Consider the following 19,581-nt stretch of genomic DNA (forward strand, 5'->3'; position numbering starts at 1 on the left):
AATTAGTGGTATGACCATACACACAGTGGCGTGCACTCCATACATGCACAAAAGCACTGCATACCCTAACATCGATATATATATATATATATAACTCGAATAGGAGGAGAATTTGTGCCGTTTTATGCCATTTTCCTGGTTATGCATACCCTTTAAGAAACCCAGTGCACGCCACTGCATACACCCTAACAGGTTAGCCCGCTACCATTTCTTGCGTCTGAGTCACTTTTCTTTGTGTTGTAGGCTACTTTGTATGATATAATAATTGATATATATATTTATTTTTAACTTGGTAACTGCTTCTTGTGTACAACCTTACCCTTGAATCTGTGTTTTTTTTCCCTTTCCCTTGTTGGGTTGCCTGGCAGAGATCGCTTTTTAGCGATAAGGCAGCTTATTTTACCTGTGTTTTATTGTGTTTTTTTTGTTTATATTTTAATTTCTGTTTGGTGTACAATAAAGTGTATTTTCATTTAATTTCATTTCACGCCTGAGAGAGCATTATGGAGAACTCTCAGGCGTGCAGGTTTTCTTACGATGTTTTTCCTTCAACGTTGAAGCAAGTGATGTTTTAATAACTTAAAACGCACATTACTTAGAAAAGTAAGAGATACGTTCTGGGATTCGAACTCCGCGCCCCGCAAGTGAAGCCCAGTGCTAATCGCTGGTCTATCATCGCTTCTCAGAGATTCAATCTAGGGATAACTGATATAAATAAAAAGGTAACATAATCTTGAATGTTTTCGTACTGTTATTATACTTCCGTACAACAATACTTCTTGGTTATTGTGACACTTACTATTTTTTATACTGTGTTTTATTTCGAGCCTAAATTATCATGCTTGATTGAATGGCCATGATTTTGCAGAAACACTATACTGTATACTCAATTTTTTCTTATATATATTGTAAAGTTAACAATCTTTTCATTACTTTTTACTTTTGATATAACACGGCGAAGTGGTGACGGCAGATCAGAATATAGATGTCACCACCCCGCATCTTCCCTCGGGTGTCGTACGAGAACACTAAGGGAACACAGCGGTGATTGGGAAGGAGCTATCTACTGCGATCAGCTTGGTGATTATGGCCAGAACCTTCCGTTGGGAGAAAACCTTTAGTTTGTTTTTTTAAAGAAAAAAACAAGTAGGTACAGGATAATAGATAAAAACAAATTTTTACTAATATTAAATAAATAATTAAATATACTACAACAATACACACATCGCCATCTAGCCCCAAAGTAAGCGTAGCTTGTGATATGGGTACTAATATGACTGATGAATATTTTTATGAATAATATACATATAATACTTATTATTTACATATAACCACCCAGACACTGAAAAACATTCATGCTCATCGCACAAACATTTCCCAGTTGTGGGAATCGAACCCACGGCCTTGGACTCAGAAAGCAGGGTCGCTGCAAACTGCGCCAATCAGCCGTCAAATAAAGAGGACATATTTTTTGTGTTTTTTTGTTTGTACCCAATACAAATTTTAAACATTTCTTCGCCAGACGAAAGCTAAGCTATCACGTAGTAAAAGTCAAAAAGTCAAAAGTCAAATATTTCTTTATTCAAATAGGCAAATGTATGGCACTTTTGATGAGTTGATTTTGAATATATAATTATATAAAAAATGTGTACATAGCAGTGAGTAGTGATGGCGATAACTACAATGGTAAACTTAAAACTAAAGCTACGAGGGTTCCAAACGCGCCCTGGTCTAAGAAGAAGCCCACAACAAACTGAGCCGGGTGTTCTTTTTGATATCACCATCTCACATTGTCATTAGAAAATATTTAAGAAGTAACCTGGTTAGAGCAAATGTTCACACCCAAGATTAAGAGTTCATAATAAGTGATTCTCTAATTATAGATATCTGTGAGATAAGAACAAAATGATTATTTAATTTTTATTAGTTAGATAATGAAGCGGTGATAGCCCAATGGGTAGGACTTCGACTTCACTTTTTGGGGGCCGAGTTCGAATCCCAGCACGACCCTCTAACTTTTGGAAGTTATTTGCGTTTTTTCATCAATTTAAATATCACTTGCTTCAAACGGTGAAGGAACATCGTGAGGATACCTTCATGCCTGAGAGTTCTCCATAACGTTCTCAAGGGCGTGTGATTTCCACCATTCCGTACTTGGCTCGTTTGGATAGAATTGGATAGAATTCCGTGTTGGATAGATTGCGTAAATTTAAAGTAAGAAAGGAAAAGAAAAGAAGTGGACTGCATTGCTGTGATGTTCGTGACCTTAACTAGATTGTTTTTTATCTCTATGATTAGGTATGCTTCCTTAATAAGCTATCTTATGCACAGCTATGCGTAACGAAGATGTCAAAGTATATCAGGCCTCATAAAGAAATCATTTTCAATAGTGGTACTAACTATATTTTAATTTTACCACTAGCGATATAACGTAGTCTTGTAAGAGAATTAGGTACCGCCAACGTGTTACTCGAGTTGCCACAAAAAATGTAAATAAATACCTAGATACCTATTAAAATATTCGTAGCTATTCTCGGATAGTTCTTTGCGTGATACGTGAATTATTATGATCATATTGTTTTAATTAGGTATTTAAGATGGTTAGACATTGAATCCGAATCTAATACTTACATAAAAATATGATTGTTGATATTTTGTGTATAAACCTAGTCATAGAGTAGTACCTACAGGGAAGTAGTATAAGTGAACCCTGATTTTGATACGGAATATTGGAAGCAAATTAGAAAAACAAAACTTTTATCATATGCGTCATGTGTCAATAAGAAATAAAATACGTACGTACCACTTGCTTGCGATTACATACAGTGGCGTGCACTTCATACATGCACAAAAGCACTGCATACCCAAAAATTGATATATAACCAGTATAGGAGGAGAATTTTAGCTTATAGATTTAATTTTCCTGCAGTATGCATATATATATCAAAATTAGCAAAAAGAAAATATAATGGCGAAACTACTTTTAAATCACGATAATTAGGTCTAACTTTCTAAGCACGTGTAGATTCTCGTAAAGCTGGATCTTGTATTATGAATAAATCGCCGTGTGTTGACGACGGATCAGAATAGGTATAGTTGTCACTGCCCCTCCTCCTCCCATATGCATCGTACGGGACGATTAAGGGATTATAACCGAGGCCTTCAGTCCAACACTGGACTGCCATAGGCTTTGGATGAATGCTGTAAACATTATTTACAAAATGCAGTTTTCATCTCGATCTCAGTGCTGATACCTCTGGAAAATTGACACGATAGACTGACGCCGTTAACACTTCTCTTTTTATATCGATTGCAAAATATCAATTACCTAACCGACTTTACTCCAGCATAACTCTTAGTAAAGCGGAAATGCAAACAAATTACCTACAGCGTAAAGTTAACCACGCCTAACATTAAGTGTGTTTTTTAAAAGATTTTCCGTTCACTGCATTACTGACATAAGAAATGGTTTTAATTGGTCAGATATATTACCATATTTGAATGTTAAGTATGTTATCGCAATTACTTGTTTTCTAAAACTGACTGATGCATCAATTATTAATATAGTCGACATACGAGTAGATCATGTGATCCTTGGCCTACTTGGCCTTGGATACCCTGATCGATAACAGGGTTAGGCCGAATATTGTTAAAGAAAGAAATAAACAAAAAATCTTTTATTTGGGTAAACACACACTAAAATGAAAATAATTAAAAAATAAATTAAATTAGAATAAAACTTATAGTCTACACAACAATTATAGGTACGGTGTGATACCAAAATGGTCTTCACTCAGAATGTTTGCTGTTTCTGTAAAGACCCAGCGCTGTACATCCGTGAAGCCAGACGTGACGTTTGGACGGGAAGCACTGACAGAGTACCGCTTGATAACTATAGAAATACTATGGAAATGCTAGGTATATGTTAGGTAGGAACTATAGATAATAAATAAAATAAATAAATAAATGTACTACGACAATACACACATCGCTATCTAGCCCCAAAGTAAGCGTAGCTTGTGTTATGGGTACTAAGATTAGTGATGAATTATTTTTATGAATGACGTACATAAATACTTATAATATAGAGATACACACCCAGACACTAAAAAACATTTATGTCCATCACACAAACATTTTCCATATGTGGGAATCGAACCCACGGCCTTGGACTTAGAAGGCAGGGTCGCTGCCCACTGCGCCAGTCAGCCAGTCGTTTGAATACATATACCGAAATAAAAGGCGATTGATGATGATGACGGTGATTTGACGACCTCCATGAAACTGTAGTTATATCTGGGAGCTACCGATTTTCATCCCGGCGGGAAACACTTGGATATTATAATTTCTGTTTTTTTTTATCTGGTCATGCTTTGGCCGTAGCTAGTTATCACTATACCGACAAAGACGTGCCGCCAAGCGATTTAGCATAATGCTATTGGGTTTAATATAACTGCCATACCTTTAACAGATTAGTCCTGTACAATCAAACTGCATCATCACTTACCACCTTACGGTGAGATTCCAGTCAAGGGCAAACTTGTAGGCGAAAAACGACCAGTTGAATGTAGGTAACTCGACAAGTCTTTATGTAACAGACAATTAACTAACAACAAAGCATAAATAACCTTAACCTCGATATAAAAGTACACGAACTATTACCGTAAAATCAGTTTAGTTCGACGCGATTATTTCCGACACCAAGCGGATTCAATCAAGTAACTACTTACTTGATTGAATCCGCTACTTAGATAATATTAATTTGTTACAAAAGGATTTTTTGCGTTGATACTAAAATGTGACAAAGAGAATTCATAAAAAGGAAAACCTTTAACCTGTAGTAGAAGAGATTTTTGTGAAAGAGCTCGTCCCGGGAAATTGTACTAGTTTGCTCACACCATGCTTATTTTTACCGCTAAACAGCATTGCTACAATGCTGTATTACGGTTTCAAGGGTGTGCTTGCTTGTGTACTTATAGAAGAATACGGCTTAACCAGTGGCGTGCACAGGGTTTTTGACCAGGGTATGCATAAAGCAGGTGCTTGGCATAAAATGGAAAAAATCCGCTCCAATACGAGTTATATAAAATAATTTGGGTATGCAGTGCTTTTGTGCATGTATGAAGTGCACGCCACTGGGCTTAACGCCTACGCCTCAAGTTGATGGATACAGGAGGGCAACCTGCCGGGTGTGTTTCTTGCATGCCGTGCGAAGTGTTGCTATAAGCGATGGTTTTCCAATATGAATAAATAATAAATAAATATACTACAACCATACACACGTCGCCATCTCACCATCATAACAAGCTACGCTTACAAAGTAAGCGTACTATTATAGGCGATGATTTTTTTATGAATATAATACACATAAATAATACTTATAATATACAGAAAAACACCCAGGCACTGAAAAACATTAATGTTCATCATACTAACATTTTTTCAGCTGTGGGAATCGATCCCACGGAGGAAAAACATAGTTTTTGAGCATTGCAGATGGTTGGCTATCTTTTTATACGACCAATTCTTCACGCGAAGGTTTATTATTACTCCCCTTATAGATTTATCACACATTTTATTTTACCTCATGGTTTTCTTATGAAGCAATCACCGTTAAAACTTATACAGCAATAAATGGCGCCAAAATTATTCGAATCACAGAGTGTTCTCTACTTAACTTTGAATAAAAAAATAAATTACGTGAGCGTTCTTAATGATGTGACCAGCCCGTAGTTTTACTATGTTCAGGTCCAATGTAAAAAGTTTATTTATTTATTTTTTAGCCAATCATGTCTAACACCGCTATTATGGGACAGTTTTATGATACCGAGGGATACACAAAAAAAATACATGCAATCAATTATTATTTGTTAGTTTGAAAGTCTTCCCTTTAAATAAGAATTTTTAATTATATGTCCACCACTGTATGTAGGTACCTACATACAACGAAGAGAAAAATATTCCTCTTCTTCAACCATAATATAATCTACGATTCTATACTAATATAAAAATATGAAAGATTCTATACTAATATAAAAACATGAACATACCCAGAAGTAACAAAGGCGATAGTTATTTTCGGTAGTAATAACATTTCAGCATGAACTGTAAACCAAATAAGAAAAAAAAAACGTTCTCGAACTGTTTTATCCGTGTTCGATGTCTAAATGACCAGCTTTACAGAAATACTTTAACCTGCAAAAATACATGATTTATGTTATGGTGAACAGTTCGTAGGTTATAATCTTTCAATTCGTTAGGGAATTGATGTTTTTTATCGTTCGCTGACGTTCATATCACACGTCAGCAGCCCTAATCATATTAGGAAAAAATATGGCCGTTAATAGAACTTAAGAGCGAACTAAAATTGTATTTCAATACTTTAACTGCAAGTTTGACATCTAAAGTGATTGCTATTTTAACGAACACCAACTTAGCCGGAGAAACATACTTAGGTACTTCATCATTTAGTTTATTGGTTTAATCTTTTTTTCCATTGGATCGATGGCATTTAAGTTTAGTAGAGTTCATATTTACTGAAAGAAAATTATTGTGAGAAGTGAATACTAAGATTATTTTTAAAAACTAAGCGAACTTTAGATTTAAAAAAAGCTTTGTCTGTTTTAGTTGAAAATTTGATTATATACACATATTTTATACAAAGTGAACACATATACAGAAGCAACTTCGAATAGAAAATCGTGTGTCCATTGATCATATCAACCGATGCACGTCCTCTAGTGGACATAGTTCACTGCCTTTACAGGTGCGGAGTCGCTATTTCAACACCTTGCGACTATTATTTTTTCGTCCAAAAAAACTGACGAGTAGCAATATAATTGAAATATCATATTTAAATATGATTGCATTAAAAATATACTTTCTGCCAACAGCCATTTCCGAAACTATGTTATTACTATTTCTATAAGCCACTAATTAAACTGAATATTAAGTAAAATATTTCATAGGTATGTTCCATAAACCCTGCCTGCGCAGATATTTACTGAAATAGAATACTAGATATTAAAATAGTAACAGACCTCTGAGAAAATTATTGAATACTAGATGTGCCCTGCGGCTTCGCCCGCGTAATTTTGGGAGGCAGCGTATTGCTACATAATCTACACCTTATAATATATGAGATTTTTAGTTTTTTTCACAAACATTTTTGATCTTACGTAAGTTTTTTTTTTTTCAATGAAAAGTATACTATATTATTTCTTATAACTCCAAGAGTATGTATAAAAAGTTTCATGAAGATCGGTTCAGTAGTTTTCACGTGAAAGCGTAACAATATTTATTTATTTATTTATTTACTTCCAATAGGTACATCAAAGATTAGAGATGACAGTTACTGAGATGGACACAGGTCCAATAAATTACAGTTACCCACATAGAAACACGTCATGATGCCTAAGCTCTTCAGCATTTAAAATACTGGCTACTAGACACGTTAACTTAAAATTATCACAATGGAATAATAGTTGAAGTTACCTAGAACATTTGGTTTACCTCAAATTATCCACATATTTGTTTCGAATTTCCGAGACACAATCCGAGAGAAAAAAAAAAGAATCAGTGATGGTCATTGTGTCTCCGAAATTAAATTAAACAAACTTACATTCACATTTATGATATTAGTAGGGATAAAATTTTTATATATTATATTTTCTGTATATATATACAAAGATTTATTAAACTAAGAATAAAATAGGCCTTAGAAGGAAGAACTACTATATTCCATTGTTATTAAATTAAGCTGAAAGTACATATATAAATATACTTCGACAATGCACACATCGCCATCTTGTCCCAAATTAAGAGTAACGTCTCTCACGGGTAATAAGATAACTGATGAATAATTGTATGATACACATAAATACTTAAAATATACAACAAACTTCATCCAGTTCTGGGAATGGAACCAACAGCCTTTGACTCAAAAAGAACTGCCCACTGAACCAGGCAGCCGTCGTTTGTATCGTGGTTCTGAAATTCTTTGTGCCAGTAATATTTAGATACAAGTTGTTCTTATTAATGACTTTAATTATAGAGTTTCTTATGATTAAATAATAATGGAATGACTGTTACCATATGATTTCGTTGCCTAATATAGCCCAACCTTTTGCAGATAGTTCTAAATGGTTAAACACTTCAGGAGTAATACTAGTGGGTAACCCTTTATAAATAGGACCGGTGCTTGTATGCGCTGTTACTAAGTATAAGTACCTATAATCTAGAATAGAGTCCAGGAAAGGATTAAGTATCGATTTCATTAGGCTAAGAGATTGATATTCACTGTATAGATACAAATTATTAGTATGTATATAAAATAAAAAAATATTGTGTATAAGTTTATTATATGTATAGTATTTATGTATACATATTTATAAATACATAAATAATATATATATTAATATGCACCACCTACCTCTCGTCTGGAGCAGTGTTTTACGCCTTAGGTTGCCTGGAAGAGATCGCGATGTAGCGATAAGGGCGCCTAATCGTATACTTCGTGTAAACTAGTTTTTTTTAATATTTTTCACTGCATTTTTATGTGGTGTACAATAAAAGTGTATTCATTCATTCATTTATATTGCTGATAACCTTAAATAATAATTATTAGATTGGCAATAGGTACGTATCAACTATATATAACACAACTTTAAAATAAGACTGTTAAACGTTATCTTTACGACAGCTTTCAGTAATCACGCGGATGTACTGTATCTTCACATAAACCGTATACGAAAACAGCGCTGAGAATTGGAAAGAGCTTAAGGTATATGGTCCATAAAAATTACTAACAGGAAATTGGCTTCATAGAAACCGACAGGCGTTCAATGCATAATGGATACGATGGCGTTGTATTTTGTTCATTACCTGTAATTTTTTATCTTAATAACTTTGACTTTGTTTATTACAAGTGTAAGAAAATAAATTAATAACCACCAAAAGAGATATGTAATATCAATGAACTATGGTTTTAAAATCATGTTTTAATTTTAAGGTTATTACTTTAATTTTTATTTTTTTATTTTTCTATCGCTATACAATGCACATTTCTTACGCATTTTTTCAAGAGCGTATACAACAGTCGCGTGGTCGTCGCGGGCCGGATGGTCGCATATTGCCGCAAGTTAATATGCATGAATAAATACGGCAAACTAACTTTAAAATATGGCATTAAGCTAGTACAAAGTAATCCTATTTCTTTTTAAGGAAAAAATCTCTCTACATTTTTCCGACACACTGAATTAGATTTTTTTTATCAAAAATCTGCGACTCTGTCAATCTTTTAATCCAAATGAGGAAAAAGAAAGTACATTAAAGATGTATGTGAATATAATGTTACGTTTTCCAGGACCTACATAAGGGAGCTTTATATTTTGCTATAACACCGGAAACCGAAGTAGCTTATAACAAACAATAAGAAAGTAGGTGGGTAAAGTAGGGTAGTGGGTATACCTAGATTTATTATTGTACGCACATCACACTATACTATAATTAAAACTGAGAGGTCGAACGACGAATATAAAAATTACATAGCAAAATATATTTCTAAAAGCTATTTATTTGGTCTTAGGTAATTTTTGTACAATAGAATTTAGAACATAGGAATAAATGTTGAAATATTAAAACTATAAATATTTCATGAAATAGTAAAGGAACTCTAAGGATATGGTCTCCTTTGTGCTCGATTAATTTTTACCGATCATAAATCCTACTCTATTGAGACTCTTTTATAAAAATATATACCGATTAAAGCGGAATCGTGGAAGCCTTCAACGTGGAATAAATGTTTTGTGATCTCGTCATAGATACGCTACAGAAAGCCTATAATAACAAGTCGAAGGTTTGAAAGGGTCTTTAAGATATCTACTTACCTACTAATTTTGCTAGTATCGACTATAAAATGTATTAACACTAATAAATAAATAAACCCACCGTGCGATACCGAAGGCATGTTCCACACCTTAGTTGTTCCAAGTTTGTTATAACCAATCAAATATACCAATTGAAATAAAAAAAATTGAAGTATCGTAACGGCCTCTTGTTAAGCTCGCATGAGTATTTCTACGGAGCCATAACCCAGGTGCACGTTTAAAAATGTCTGTCTATTTGTCTAATCTTTGAACCTATTTTACTGGGGTACTGCAGTTTGAGGATTTTACAGGCAGTGATGAATGTTACACGAAGATGAGGCTACATCTCATTTTCGTATCAACAACTTACCTCTAAGCTGTTATAATAGGCGACATAGATGGTGGTATTTATCATCATCATAACCTACAGACCAACCATTTTATCATCAACCATTTACAGAGCACGGGTCTCCTCTTAAATTGAGATTGGTTAACGAAGAGTTTATCGTATTCAAGTACTCCAAATTCAGAGTTCCCAAATCCAAGACAGTATTACCATTGATCGCTGGCATCTTTGGTTTTAATAAAACTCCATTTTAATTAAATAATGGCAAATAAGACTTGGAGCCGGACTTGGACGCCGGTAGCAACCGCTAGTATCAAATAAAGTTGTAATTAGTAGGTACATACATTCATTAGTTAAAGCTCTAGTATTTTTATTATGATCATATTAAGGCCAGCTTGATGACCGTACTTAAAAGTAGCAGAATTATTGCGTAGGTAAGTATGTTATAGAGTTGTTTGCGCAATTTATTTCGTAAAATTTCAAATACACTGTTGCGAAGTAGCTACCTAATCTATCGCTTAGCACAATAGGCGTTTCGCCCTTTGTAGCTGGCTTTATTACTTCGCTTTAGCGATATTTATTGTATTTCCGACGTGTATTACGCCTGATTTAACACGAAATTTTATTGTGAAAAACGAACCTCGCTCTTTTCACGTCCAAACGTACGCTGATAACCTTGATCTGACTTTTTTGTTATGATTTCAAATTTAGATACAAATAATAAATATTGCTCAAACAAGTATAGACAGTAAAACTAAAACGAAATTAAAGTATCTCAAGAATAACATAAGTGCTCTAATTAACTCAATCTAGGAATCGCCTAAATCGAATGCCCAATGATTTAGGTTTAGTCTTTAAAATAAAAGTTGTTGTATGCCTAGTAATCTCCTTAGATAAGGTGTTACTTAATAAGCGAAACGAATGATTTTATCATTTAATTTTAGCTAACTAATTTTTCTATTACTTCTATTATTTTAACATAGTTCATAAGTTGTATCCTACAAATTATTATTATAATTTTAGTGAAAAGGGGCATAGATCTTGTAGATTTTATAAGCAGAATTTAAGTTAATTTAGGCATTAATAAATGGAGTACAACATAAAATATAAAAACGATAATCCAGTAAGTGTCAAATTTTAATCCAAATTCAGCGAAGTTAGTGGAAAATTTATCCCTTGGGAAGCATCGCTTTTAATTGAACGAGAGTGTCAATTTATGTAAGCCCCTAACTGCAGGCGACTAAAGTTATCTATTCTACTGGTCACTTTAATGTTTCGAAAATGTACCTGATATTCGTAAAATAATTTATGCAACCAGTGCAAATCAAAGTTTTAATTTTCCCCTGATCCTTTTGATCGAAAGTTCGAAAAACAGAGCGATTAAAAATTCGTAGCTCTAATCATCGATTTTTTATTAGCTCTATCCAATAAATAAATCTCCAGAGTTTTTGTGTTCAAAGATAGCACTTTCAAAGTTAGCAAAAAGGAACCCTGAGTTTGGGCTCACCGATATCCGTCTTGGCGCGTCATACATTGATAATATCTGATAAAAATACTTTGAGCTTCCAGCGCTCATAAACACCTGAGTGGGTTTGATGTTAGTGTGGAATTAGAATATTATGTTTGCTACAAAGCACTTCAAACGTGGCCTTTTAAAGCTCTTGTTGCACTGGATCCTAAATGTTGAGCCTTCGCGATAGATTTATCTAAAGTGTGGAATGGATGTTACATCTGAATTTCTTATCCTTCAACACATAATCAATTGCATTAAACGATAACTCCCCATAAAGTAAAAGATACTTTTGCTAGGAATGGCCACTCACGTTTTTTATAGACTATCACCCAATGCCATTATATATTAAGTAAATAAGTAGCTGTTGTCCGCATTCTTCGTCCGCGTTTACGGTTTTTTTACAAATTCCGTGGGAACCGTTTGTAAACCCGTGGGCTATATACTCTACGTTCTTTTAACTAACTTCATGGCATAAATTAAGTTGTTTGGTTGGTTATTAAGGGTGAAACAAATAAACATACTTTCGCTTTCATAATAGTAAGGATACTATAATAACTATGTCTCCAAAGTATATTATTAATATAATGTTTGGTTCCCTGTATGTATTTATCTTGCAAACGGTGTAAGAGTAGAGTTGGAGTAGAGTACTAATAATGATAATAAATATTGAGTCGACCGTTATTGTTCCTATAGTCGTTTCAGTCAATTGTCTTCTCGCGAAAAGCTTCAAGCAACATCTTAAGAAGCTTTCGCTTGGTTGTTGTATCAAGGGTCGGATACAGAAGGCGCGTATTGTGAGCAGGTACCTCACTCTGGAGCCCTGACCGCCGGGTCCGCCGGTTGCTTGGGCATTCAAAAGCGCCGCAAGCGGAGAAGTGTTTTTTTTTATAAATTTTTAATAGTGCTGTTTTTATTTATAGCTATAATTTAACACTTTAAAAAAAAATATCGAGATATAAATATTAAAATTTGCTAAAAAGCGACTGTCCATTCCTACAGCCCAAAATACTCCAGTGGGACTGTGAATAATATATAATATGTGTGACGATATGTTTTAGTTCTGAGATAGTTTAATTAGTCAATTCAAATGTTATATATTATTCATTAAGTGTGAGTAAGTGCCAAAACTAATTCTATCTACCTTATTTTACTCATAGCATAATTGCTCAAGCCTAGGTTATTATGTCGCCCTATAACACTTCGTGACAATACGCAATTACACGGTACAATGCGTTTACAGAGTGTAATCAATGCATGACAATGTTATATCTTTGTTAGTTTCTAACATGCTTTGGTACTTTAACGTTCTAATTTTTAAGTTATTATATGGTACCTTTCAAGAGATCTGAAACTTGTTACTTAGAACTTTAAGCAATATTAAAGTGAAAGTTATCTTAAAATTTGTTAAATATCTACTATAATGTCTGACATTTATCAGTTCTAAAAGTCTCTTAGTAGAAGTTTCTTATAATAAGAAACCTTTGCATAGATTTTATTAATTTGTGTTTTCCTAAGATGATTCATAAGATGGGACGTGTGATCTAAAAACATCGGTAATACAGTTAAATTTTGCTAATTTGGTTTGAAGAGATTATAATATATACGCTCACTTATGTTTTACATTGTTTTCCCCCTCCATGGATTTTAATTCGTATTCATATCACTTGTAGTTTCAGAGTTAAGAGTGACCAAACATACGTACAAACTTTAAATTAATACTTGAATCTGAAGTATAGTTATTTTTTCTTGAAATAAACACGCTACAAACTTTTTTGGCCATTTACATTTTATTTTGCAAACCGATAATAAGAGTTTCGCACCCTGCGTATTTTAAAATATAAAAAAAAAACCTGCACTCGAGTTTTTTTTTAAATATGGCATAGAAGCAGGCGTTACTTTGCGGAAATCCATGATATACTATGAAAATTAAGTTAACTTAACGATTAATTTTAAAGTCAACATCTCCTGAGGATGCTCCGGTTATGAAACGAAACGTGATCTACTCACGTTTCGGGTACATTGCCGAAGATCTGTTTGGTGTGGAGTATAAGGATTGAAGAAATTATAAATTACACCATACAGATTCTCCTGCTTTTCGCGGAGTATAGCAAATTAAGCTTAATTTTCATAATATAATTTTTTTACCGGAAGGAATATAACCAAAATAATATAACAAAAAACAGGGTGTATACAGAATCTCTGCCTTATTGGAGAAGTGATTAGCATGCATGACTTCGTATCACATGGATCAAGCTGCCATTTGTCGGCTGAGGCAAAACTTGGTTTATTGGTTTCGTGACAAGGAATTATCGCTGCCAGCCCGGAGTTAGGGTTTTGAAGTTGATGAAGATAGTGATACCACTTATTATTAATTATATTTTAGGCTGTAGTCCATACTATTATTGAATGAAAATGGAAACAACGGTAGCCACCGTTACGAAATATTACCTAGTCATTTCTATCATCATCATCAACGCTTTACCATCAATATGCGAAAGGTTTGAGCCGTAGCCCACTGAGAATTGGTAGTCTTTGAAAATGTTATAAAGAAATCTCAGACAAGCAGGTTTCTTCACGATGTTTTTCTTCGCCGTTAAAGCGTGTGATATTCAACGGTTTTCATGAAAAACGCACATAACTTCGAAAAGTTAGAGCTGCGTGCGGGGATCGAACTTAATTTGAAGGAAAAAAGGCCGTAATGCTAACCACTAGACTATCACCGCCCTATCGAAACGTATCAAAATTATTGTTACAGATGAAAATGCCGACTTCCACGATGATATGTCTTCTGGCCTTTTTCGGCTTGGCAGTGGGTCAGTACTTGCTGCAGACCAACCCTTCGCAGACCTTTTTACAAGGCTTCCCTTCAAACTTCCAGGGTGACAACCTTGGTATCTTCCCTGCCCAAAGATTACCCGTTAATGGACTTGGGTGAGTATCTCTTGAAAATATCGCTAATAATTAGTAGTTAGTATTATAGGCGTATATATATATATATATAGTAGGTAGTTGCCTTAGCAATTTATTTTAATAAAATACTAGCTAGTTAAATAAAAAGTAGTTAAAAGTAGTATTAAGATTAGTGCAGCTATATAGTAGTATCCTTTATTTGGTTGTATAAAATTCAAGCACTCTTTGAAGGTGAGTCAGAGATCCGAGATATCAGTAATCTCGGATCTCTGACTCACGCCTTTGCTATCAAAGTTGCAAGAAGTCACAAGAAAAAGCTTAACTGTGTTATTATTTTAGTCATAACAAGCCGCTTTCAATGTTTTAGTATTATACCTTCCGATATGGTCGCAGATTCAATATTGAACACAGGTAGTACAGAATAGGTCTAACATGAAAACAGAGGCTATATTTGTCAAGTATTTGTTGTTTAAAATAAGAACTACTAACAAACTAATAACAATATATTAATATTTCTGTTTTACACTGATTTCACATGTCTATCGAGAAACATATTGCTTTAGCAGAACTGTTGGAATTTCGCGGTAAAGACATTTTGTATTAGTCTCATGTCGTGGTTTCATATCTTCACTGTAGCGTAAGTGTAAATATTGCATAATGTTCTCGCCTTATCTATAATCCCAACTAAATATTTTACATGCAAAATATTGTTTCTTTTTTTTGTTACTTCGTAGCATTGATTTATATTTACCACTGTTTTCAAGCAACAACGGAGCAAGGTTAGACTTTATAAAGGTAGAGGTACTTAAAGACGGGATAGTGGTATATGGAGGATAATTGCTCTGGTATAAGCTGTGATCCGGGAAAAAATACTTTCTTGTTCTTCGTCCGTTTTCTTCATTTACAACGTTGCCGCTATAATTATGATGTTACTAAAGTCTAAAATCCTCAAGCTCGAGTCTTCGAAATTTAACGAACCACGATTCAGACAAAAGAAGAGAAAGGTACGCAGGCGAAGACCAGACGATCTAAATGAAACTAAAAGATAATTTTTTTGTTTGGTAGTTTAGTAAGAGTTAGGGTGGTAGAAGCAAGAGTAGAATTAGGGTGGGGGGAGGGGATTCTGAAGGGCTAAACATACATGAAATTAAAGTAAATGAAGCTCATTTATTTTAATAAACACGCCCTATCCTTTTAATTACAACGAAGAATGCCCCTTTTGTTTTAAATACATACCTACCGAATGAAATAATAAAATGTTTGATTATATTGCGTATAGCACTAATTACTTTTTAATTTTACTAACCCTTGTCTTTTTTCATAGGTACTAGCCTACGAGGAAATTACATTATCTGTAATAGTTCTCTTTTAAATCTAGGTTGGTTGGATGTTGATCTGGATGGACCATCCGTCAATCCCAAATTTCTTAACACCCACACTGATTTACTTCGAGAACCAGGCATCCTCTTATAGGAAAAAAAGGAATTTAAAACTTACCATCCATGACGGCTTAACTTACTCGCCGAGGTATGAGAGTGGACAGTGCCATTTTCTTCACTCCAAGTTGTTACTGAGAATTTCATGACCTGATCCGAGACCTGAACCCAGGACCTTGTGATCCGTAGTTCATGCTAACTACTAAACCAACGCAACAATTGGTTGAGTGAAATAAACAAAAAAATATTATTGTAAGATTACTAGATGTTAAGTAGGTCTATGTTGAAAATAGTATGCTGAACATTAATAGCTTTTAATCCCCTCAGCACATGAATGATCATGCACAAATAGTAATTTAATTATATTATTATTTCCCTTAGTTAACTAATAAGATTAACTTTTAACGAATAAAACTGTCTACGATTATAATAATTATTTGGGAGTAGGTACAAATTATTATACTGGGTAACCCAACCAGGCTGTGCTTTTTGCAACCATCGACAACGTCTTTTAGAAACGATTGTAATTTTCGTGTTGTATATAGATCTACATTATTTTACATAAAATAATAATCATCATCATAATTATCATTTCAACCAATGTACGTCCACTGCTGGGGCATAGGTATTTTGTAGGGAGTTCCACAATCCACGGTCCTGGGCCGCTTGCCTCCAGCGGCTCCTAGAGAGTCGCCTGATGTCATCTGTCCACCGCGTTGGGGGGCCGACCTACGCTGCGTTTACCGGTGCGGGGTCGCCATTCCAGTACCTTAAATAGCACGCCTTGTAAAATGTTATCCACTTTATACTATTATATGTGTTATAGAGGTACATCATGTATGAGTTACCAAGCCGCTGATATAATTATCATTATGCCTTTGCCACTTGACAAACAGAATGAATTATTCAAAAGCTTTGTATTAATTAACGTTGACAACACACATTACGAGACAAATCCCTAACCTGGTTACACATTAATTTTGCATACAAGTAAAGAGATAATAACTATTGCAAAAAGGTGAAAAACATAAAATAAACTTCAAATCAATGGATTTTTTTATTATTTTCAGCCTCCTTCGAAACAAAGAAGGCTATTCATGTAACTTAAAGAAAAATTAAAGCTGTTTAGCCGCAATACCTCTATCGAAACCTAATTTATTCCGATCTTTCTTCAAATGGGTCAGTGACCCAAAAAGGATAGATAGATCTTGGCTTCCGACACCAGTAGATGTCACTTATGCCTGTTCTGAGTTACGTCACAAGATTTAAATTCTCCATTTGCAAGATCTCACGAGCATCATACAAGCTCGGTACCGAGGCCGTTTGTCATGTTTTTGTCATCTTTCACGACCTCAATGGCGCAGCGTTGAGCGTTGTGGTTTGTGGGAGGTCCCGGGTTCGATTCTTGCAGGGGAAATTTTGGTATAATTTTCATTCCTTTACCAATACCTTTCATTCCCTTAACAGGCTAGCCCGTTTCGATCTTAGACTGCATTATCACTTATGCATCTGTTATTTATTGTTCAGCCACGATTTCTCAACTCGTGTGTTATCACCAGTATCTATTCTTGGCCATTTTAAACGTGAGCAACCTCTGAAAATAACATTTAGTAATGACAAGTTTAATCACATTTCAGTACAATATGATGAATTCGTATTGAAACGTGATTTGAAAGGGCTTCAGATATATACTTTGAGCGAATATGTGCTTTACTTTAATGATACCTACCTGCAGGATGAAAGAAACTATTGTATACTAGTAAAACCCGGACGACTTCGTGTAATCACCTTAAGTATTTATAAAAATACTTTGGTATTTTAAAACGTAACACATCGTTATCTTTGGATTTACGTTTCTCACTGAGAATTAGTGTTTTTACAAAATGATAACGTGGTAAATCTGAACCACTTCAATTTTAAGGATTTCAAAATAATCATAGATACACAGTCATTAAAAAAAACAGTCCATCAAAAAGCTTTTATTTAAATGACAGCTGCTAAACTATCTTGCTATATCCTACGACGAAAATAAAGAAGTTAAAGATTTTAATTCACGCTACATTACATAATCCTTAACAATACTGTCTCATTTAAGACTCAAATTGATTAGCAAAAGTGGGTAATATGCGAAATAGAGGAATGATTATAATTTCAAATAACGTTTATAATACAGTTTTCATGTACAGGTAACCTAAAAAAAATTGACAACCCTAATTAATTGTAATCACATGACATCGCATTTTAACATAACTAGGCGATGTAAAGATACGCTTTTAATTTTAAAGAACGTATGTATTACAGTTTTCATATAAAAGTAACCTAACGCCAATGCTACGTTATGGTACGAGTAGACTTGACATTGCATTAGCACGTTTATGTGTTTAACTGTGTATGCTTATGAAAGTGTAACTAACTCAGAATACAGAAGTGGCTGAGTTATTGTTTTGAGATTACCTATTTATGACCCTAACCTTTTAGCTGTTGCCATAGTAATCCGCAACCCATTTGACCTTTAACGTAAACACAGCTGATGTTCGTCACTGCATCTATCTTCATCACATTTGTGTAGTTATTTCTCAAAAAATTATAGCGAACTCTATTTCTAGAAGATTCTCGTTATCATGCATACTGTATTCTGATTTTGTTGACTTGCCTCGTAAATCAGTATACTTAGTATTAACGCCTGAAGTTACTTATCTATAAATTTAGTCTCAAGTAACTATAAACCCATTGATTAGCCAGCGTAAGCCTTAAATAAAGTCGGTTAGAGATATGTATCATTTGCCCACTTCGATCAACATGTGTCCGTGGCGGTATATGCTATCAAAGTTTGCGCAAATGAGCGCCATATATGTAACTTCCAAATATATTGTTTGACCTCCGACCTTGGTAGGGTCAACGGCATCACGAATAGCTTCCGTAAATGTCGTATCTCATTATGAACGTATTATATCGCATCAAATTGTCCAGTTCTGTGTTAGCTCTACTTTGATGATTGGACAAAAAGTAGATTGATCATAAAACGGACCGTGTCGCGTATCAAATCAGAGCCGCGCATCGATGGTACATTATGGCAAATTATGCATATTTTTGACGATCTGTGGTTGCCACCACCTGTGGCTAAACTTAGGGTCCTAACAATATGGACGCCGCGTAAAGCTTCCCTTATGAATTGAGAAATTGTTAATGAGAAAAATACCTGAGATTTATTTACTTGTTTCTCTAAGAAGAATAAGATATACATAGTGATAAATGACATTCAATTGACAGTTTTATTCGTTACTATTAACTCCCATGAAATACTTAACAAATTATAATTATCACAAATTCCTTGTCATTAATACCTGTTGCATTTGTATGTTGCATGAACTAAATTTTGCACCAATTTTGTTAACAGCTACCTCAAAACGCAGAAAATAGAAGAACTTTCTTCGAAATACGAATACAGGTTATTTTTGTTATATTTTTTACCTAAAATATTTTATAATACGTAACAGATTTACTTTTTAA

General features: G+C 34.1%; 1 protein-coding gene across 2 annotated transcripts in view; it reads left to right on the forward strand.

Moving 5' to 3' along the window:
• LOC120627115 (peroxidase) overlaps nt 1-19,581 on the forward strand; it is an 84,464-nt gene that overhangs the window by 52,237 nt on the left and 12,646 nt on the right. The window contains exons 2-3 of one of the 2 annotated variants that reach the window (XM_039894971.1): nt 14,481-14,656; nt 19,469-19,519. In XM_039894971.1, coding sequence (XP_039750905.1) covers nt 14,481-14,656; nt 19,469-19,519 — 227 coding nt within the window. The remainder of the gene's footprint in view (nt 1-14,480; nt 14,657-19,468; nt 19,520-19,581) is intronic. The other variant, XM_039894972.1, reaches the window with a different exon arrangement.

Source organism: Pararge aegeria, chromosome 10 (genome assembly GCF_905163445.1).
Source record: "Pararge aegeria chromosome 10, ilParAegt1.1, whole genome shotgun sequence".
Classification (NCBI taxonomy): domain Eukaryota; kingdom Metazoa; phylum Arthropoda; class Insecta; order Lepidoptera; family Nymphalidae; genus Pararge; species Pararge aegeria.